Source organism: Vicia villosa, linkage group LG5 (genome assembly GCF_029867415.1).
Source record: "Vicia villosa cultivar HV-30 ecotype Madison, WI linkage group LG5, Vvil1.0, whole genome shotgun sequence".
Lineage (NCBI taxonomy): Eukaryota > Viridiplantae > Streptophyta > Magnoliopsida > Fabales > Fabaceae > Vicia > Vicia villosa.
In genome coordinates, this window is record NC_081184.1 from 162509863 (window position 1) to 162516732 (window position 6870).

Genomic DNA, 6870 nt, shown 5'->3' on the forward strand with positions numbered 1-6870 from the left:
TGTCTTAGAAATTAACATGACTGGAATTCCTGTTAATTTACAAATTTATAAATGATGTTTTGTTGGCATCACATGCCTTAATACACACCTATAAAAAAATTAATACTAAATAAATTGTCTATGTGCATTAAAGAAACTCAGGTTTGCTGTTTCTTTGGTATATAACTTCATTTCCCTTACTTTCACACAACATGGATACAGAAATAGTTTTATGGTACTCAAGCTGAAACACTTTTTAGAACTCTTCAATTAAGGACTTATGAGTAATATGAATAAGACTGTCATCATCCAAACCATGCAAATTAGATGTTCCATGATCATTACATGATGACTGAGCTTCTCTTAGCAACCCTTTGAAACTCCCAACTTGACGGCCACGTATTCCACAAGGGACGATCCATTTAAAGGGACTCAAATTCGTCGTTACGTTAAGTGCTAAGCCATGATATGTTATCCATTGAGCCACCCTTATACATATAGCTGCCACTTTCTCATTTCCTGAAATACAAAGATATAATGAAGAATAAGTAAAAACAGATTATGGACAGTTAAAATTTCAGCATTTCTAGAAACATAAAAAAGTCAAACACAAATTGAATAATCTCTAACAATCTCTACAGGTTGCAGTATACTAAATTGTCAATTATGATCAAGATTCCAAAATTATGATAAATTGTTGCAGTATACTAATCTCTAACACCTTATGACATGCTCATCGGCTACTTTCAACTTATTTCCATAAACTCGTTAGAATACCTAAATTGTTGAAAATTAGTAATTTAGTAATTCAGTTTGTAGAGTCTTACTTACCAACCCAAACACGCGTTAAACCTTCCACACGAGAAGCATGAATCGAAAAAGTTAAAGACAGAACACTAATAACAACCTCTTCAAGTTTTCTGAGATACCAATAAAGATCCATCTTGTGTTTCCTAAGGTTGATAATTGGATACATCACTACCTGCAACCCCAAAACACATTTAAAATTCAATACAAAATTCCAAAACCCAAACCTAGTATTGTTAGTGATCCCCGACCCATTATCAGCAGCAGGTTGTCTATGAGACATACCCGGCCCTCCAAAACTAAACCCACCGTATTTAGCAGCAGGGGCCATTCCTCCAGATCTGCATCGAATCATGAAGAGGGGAAAAGAGACATGGTTGTAACAATTTAACAAAAAAATAATGTTATTCTATCATAAAGAGTATTTTATGACCAACAACCTTTTTGTAGTACAGAGTATTTAAATGCAGCAATAAGTGGATGTGAAGCATAGAGATTTCACACAAACAGATATATTGTCACAAAGCCACATATATTGTAAGCATAACTTTGTTGTATGGAAAACATATATATTGTAAGGAAACACACTTATCTTTGGGTGGAGGCATCGTCCTCACAATTCATTTCCGACGTAATCGAGATAGTAAGCATGATCACGAGGGCTCAGCCTCAATGTATCCCTAACGTATCAACCATACAGAAAATATCATATATGTCATAAAGTCATTTAGGCTGTAATTTTCAATGGCGGTGACGATATCGTGACTCTTATCTGGGCTTGATTTAGACGGCTACTGAACAATCCATAAAGGCCTGTCATATAAATTACTGTAGACACGTGAAAACCGATATTATGAGTTCTAATAGATAGACAAAAGACCATTCCCGCATATGAAAATACTCATGAGAAAAACATAAGCTATTGTTCTAATAGATACGCATTTGCTTCAAGAAAAAACATAAGCTATTGAAAATACTGATGAGAAGTATCAAGAAAAAACATAAGCCTTGTTCAAATCGAAACTGTGGGATGCTTGAACCTGCACACAGGAAGAGAAAAATGCATATAAAATTCATAGTTTGTCAACATATACTTCAAATCTATTCAAAATAGCATCATAATGCATAAGAAGTATTAAAAATATGACCAAAACAGCATGAGACAGCATCAGAATAACACGGGCAAACACCAAAACAGCATGAGACAACATCCAACAGCAACAAACAACAGCATACGGCATTCAACGGAACAGCAACAGACGACATTCAATGGCTTCTAACAGCAACAAATAAACAGCAAAACAGCAGCAGATCAACATCCAACAACAACAAATAAATACCAATATAGCAGTAGATAGCATCCAACAGCAACAAACAAATACCAAAATTGTAAAATAGCAATAGTAACATATTAGTAACAACTTAAATAGACCAACAAAGCTATAACAAATATTTTAAATCAGAAAAAGAAACGGTTGAATGGTTCAAACCGATTGGGGGAGAAGCTGAAACTTGAAAGAGATGAATACTCTATGAGCGGAAGGTTGCAATTTTGATCTGAATTGTCAGCAGAGCTAAAGCAAAAGCAACAAAAAGTTAATGAAGAACCACTTTTCACTAAATAGTTATGCTAAATAGTGTATCTAAAGTAAAATATTGTATGGAAGAACAACGACGATTAGTTTAAATTCCGATATGAGATCGCACAATAAATATTTATTACCATTATTTTTCGTGAACAACATACTCATACATTCTCCCTTTTCTTTTTTCCACAGTAAAACGAAATTTTAATTAACCAATTCTAACATTATATTATGGCGTTGACATAAGTATACCAAAATATAAATCGTAATAGAACCTTAACTTGTCATAAGAGAGCTGAGAAGCCATAGTCATCACTTAATACAACTTTTACTCTTTACTACCTTATAGAATATAAAATATTAGTTGTTTTGTTTTACTTTAATTTTTTTAATCATTATCAACTCATATGTACCTGTTAGTGTGAATATTCTCCACACATTCCCAACATTGATGCTACCATAAAGTTCTCTTTAATGCTTAATGTTTTTGTCATATCAGGTCTTGATATCACCCTGTACCAAATTGGCAGCTCCAAATTACTAACTCCATCCGCAAGACAGCAAGCAAATACATGTATTTATTCAAAATGAAGTCTACCTCCAAGCAAAAACTGTATATCAAACTGAAATAGACAACTTTAAGGAGGGGAAATTAGGAAGCAACTTCATATACTCGAGTAATTTACATGCCTAAGACGATGCAACAATTGAGATCGGCGTTCAAACATATATGATTCATCATCCAGCTGTTGGAAATGTTGTAGAAATTAAACTATAAGTGCATAACTGAAAAATAATTAAGGATTAGTGTTTAGGTAATTTCGGTGCTCGACTTCTTGCAATGGTTAAGAAATTCAAAAATATGATGAAATCAGTTGGATTATTTTATTTATAATCACTGGTTAGAAATATGATCTTATCCATACCTTCATTTTTTGCTGAAGAGACTGTACATAGTTTCTGATTTCAGCTAACATCAATGCCTTGCCAGTGACCTATAGACAGAAATAACTGTGATATATCAAAAGAAAACAATACTCGAAATCATCCTATGAATATATAAGGTAGTTAGATCTTCCGGTCTCAAATTTAAAACGCACCTTACGAATTACGAACAACATTCTGAAAACGCTCAACTATAAGCGACACCAATCCAACGTACCGATTAGCTTAAGACTAACAATGCACCTTAGAAGTTATAGGTTCAAACCAAACTTTCATGAATGTTGACAGCGGGCAGGTTTGGTTTAATGAAGACACTTCTCTTGAATGTTCAGTATCGTTCACTTTGCCGCCAACAGGAGAACGACCCCGGCACTATGAGCATCATATTTCTAACAGAATCGTGTGACATCCAATAATGTTCATACGGGTAGAGGTATCGTCGTGAGTTTTAGGATCGCCAAGTAGATGGAACAATACCTTTACACCAACAAAGAAATATTGAACCTGAAAAGTGAAAGCCACTAAACATCATTAAAACAAACCAACACAATGATTTGAAGGATTTTTGAAACTGTCAGCAAGTTTATTTCATGAAGCCAATACAAATATTAACTTATATTAATAACTTCAAAGCATTAAATTCTTCATTTCATAATCCTTGATTTCATTAAAGTATATATCTCGGCAAAATTAAACAGAAATATTACCGATCTCTACTTACCAATTTAATTTACGGTGGAACCTCGAGATCGTACGGTGGACAGGTTCCTGCAACTGACGCTGTAAACCTGCACCCACGAATGATTCAAATACACCTAAGAAAACAAATATGTAAAGATAAGTGATAGGTTCTCAAGTAGCTCGTAGATTACCGGTTCGAAACAAACATCACAAAATTACATCAAATCAAATGGTAAACAATTTTATTCCAATAACGGTCGGATTAGATTCAAATTAACAATTCATTGTTAATTTACAATCAATATGTAACCACTTTAACATTATACGAAACAGAAGAACCATACGGGGTGGAAAAGCATCACTCAATAAACTAACTATAAAACTCTATCGAAATCGAATCTTCGATGACTAATTGTAATTGAACAATATTATTGATGACCAACATTCAAACCAATTTAACATGAAATATGAAAGTATGGTAAAATCAATACCTAGGAACATGCTTCATTTTAGGCGCACCTGCTTCATTTTTCAAGTTGTTGAACTTTGAACCACTAACCTGTGAAGCAGCAGGTTTTATGCTCTGAGACAGAATAACTGAAGTCAAAGTCATTTTTACTATATTGATGGTAATAAAGGACTTCTATACCAGTTACAGCCATACTAACAACAATGATAGTTGATAAACCACCTCCACGAGTAGCTACCTGCAGAATTTTCTTTCAGTTAATATAGAAATAGTGATCAGTTAATATAGGAATAGTGATTAAAAACTGGTTATAAATATAACGTGTAGTAAAGACTGGCTATAGATCATAGTTCCAAAATAATTTATAGTTAAAAGCGTAGCTAAAGTCTCATTGCTGTCAAATGATCAAATGACAGTGTTCACAAAGTTTGAAAATTGTTAAACCCGTTACCTGAAACCTAGTCAATTCAGCCAAACTTCTCAAACTCTGAACAACTGATGATGAAGTAACCGAATAAGAAGTATATAAAGAACATGAAGTAACCGAATAAGAAGTATATAGAGAACATGAAGCTCGCGAGAGTAAAAATCAGCAACACATTAATTACAAGCAATGACATGTAAATTCAGTAGAAACTTACTTGGAAACAACAATTAACTGGCAGTGAGCAGCTGCTGCCTCAACTAAGTCAGCCGAGAGTTCTTGAAAACCTACGGTGAGAAAAACCATTAGCAAATAACAATAATATCGGACATGTCGCACAAATTATATTGATAAAACAACACATGCCTATACTAATAGAAAGTATAAAAAGTTGCAAAACAGGACTGGTCAATATAGCTTGTGATTCAAACAATATATGATATATTGAATCATTTACCGTATTCAGGATTAGTGAACTTGCTGAGATTTTGAGCAACAACAACATTCATCCTAGAATCCCTATCTTGAAATGCTTCAATCACTACATTAGGCTTCAACAATCCTCAGCTGAAAGGAATAAAAAATCAGTATAAATTCACAAATCAAAGGACACAGGTGTGCTTACTGATATTAAAAGAAACCAATTTTTACTAAGATATCAAAAGATTGCAATTTTATTATACCTCTTGTAACATCAGATTTCTATAAAATACTTTAGTGATTTATGATTAAGATTATATTTTTTCTAGAATTTGGCATAAAAAAATAGAAAGCTCATCTAACTCTCCAAAATTCTGCAGAGAAAAAAAATCAAAAATCAAAAGCTTCATATCAGATTCAATCTTTTTAAAATGACAAAAAGTAAGAACTTCATCACAAAACAAACCCTTTAAACTCAGCAAGTTCTTCTCATTTTGCTTCCCTAAACACACCACCAAAAACAAAAACAACAACAATAACAGCAAATAAACAAACATTCCGTTTTTATAAAAATGAATCACAAATAAACAATTTTTCAGTATTCAGTATCACCATAGCCTATTGTTCTGATGGATGCTTTGATTGTTCTTTCACATAAGTTACGGAATCGAAATCGGAACTCACCATGGTAGAATACAAAAAGGGATACCAGTGATTTCTCCAAAGTCCTGATTTTGTGTTTCTTCTTTTAGGCTAAATAAGATTTTTGAAACCCTAATTTTGTGCATCATTACATAATCAGAAATCAGAGTTTCATCTCAACGATAGAGAAAGAGAATAACAAATAGAGGGAAGAGAGATAAGAGGAAGAAGGTTTATGGAGAAGATTGAGGAAGAGGAAGATGGAGAAGATTGAGGAAGAACAACCCCACCTTCTGTAGAGAGAAAGAGAAAAAGAGAAAAAGTGAGAGAAAGAGAAACGTGAAAGAGAAAAAATGAGAGAGAAACGTGATTCAATGAGGTAGAATAGGTAGATTGGGAAGCTTTGCAATTAAGTTGTCCACGTGGAACAATATAGAAGCAGGGGGGCAAATCGGTATTTTCCAGAGCAATTAACTTTCTTATATTGTAGATCTATGTGAAGTTTTACTTCATGTGGCCTTTGTCAAACACATGTTTCAGTCCTTCATACACTCCTCAAAGCTTCGGTACTACAATAATACAATTTCCTAGAAGCTTCCTAGCCAAGCTCCATATTTGTCTCTGATGCGGAATCTAAGCGCATGGATGGTTGATTGAAAAATTCCATCACATTCTGAACAAAAATGGTTTTTGATCTAAAGGGGTTGAAGCAACTGATTTACTTTGATATTCTTATGTTGAACCATCCTAGAAAAGGTTCTTGTTCTCTCAGTGGCCCTAATCTTCCAGATTTTGCTCCAATGTTTAGTAAGATTTGCACTCCTAGTATTATTAATAGGAAAATGCTTGTTAGTAAGAAAAAGTGAAAACAAGAAAAGTAAGAATAAATCTCAATCATTATTTATCATAATCATCTC

General features: G+C 33.5%; 1 protein-coding gene across 2 annotated transcripts; it reads right to left on the minus strand.

The window, feature by feature from the left end:
* Positions 1-14: 14 nt before the first annotated feature.
* Positions 15-6250, minus strand: LOC131608035 (octanoyltransferase LIP2p, chloroplastic-like). Of its 2 annotated transcripts, XR_009285475.1 has the most exons (10): positions 5996-6250; positions 5349-5458; positions 5109-5178; positions 4648-4705; positions 4490-4557; positions 4039-4105; positions 3473-3821; positions 3299-3367; positions 811-3158; positions 15-498 (listed from the first exon to the last, which is right to left on the minus strand). XR_009285475.1 is itself a non-coding variant. In XM_058879978.1 (3 exons), the coding sequence occupies exons 2-3, from the start codon at positions 1139-1141 to the stop codon at positions 236-238; spliced, it is 594 nt and encodes a 197-aa protein (XP_058735961.1). In that variant the 5' UTR covers positions 1142-2360; positions 2786-3234; the 3' UTR covers positions 15-235. The 2 variants fall into 2 exon arrangements, 1 of the variants encoding a protein (XP_058735961.1); XM_058879978.1 differs by lacking the exons at positions 3299-3367; positions 3473-3821; positions 4039-4105; ... (3 more) ...; positions 5349-5458; positions 5996-6250 and having other exon boundaries at positions 811-2360; positions 2786-3234.
* Between the last annotated feature and the right edge of the window lie 620 nt (positions 6251-6870).

Excerpts from the sequence above, each read along its gene's own strand:
- LOC131608035 (XM_058879978.1), bottom strand. The coding sequence starts at position 1,141 with ATGATTCGATGCAGATCTGGAGGAATGGCCCCTGCTGCTAAATACGGT. Across the intron at positions 499-810 it reads TTTAACGCGTGTTTGGGTTG|GAAATGAGAAAGTGGCAGCT; the intron begins GTAAGTAAGACT and ends TTTGTATTTCAG.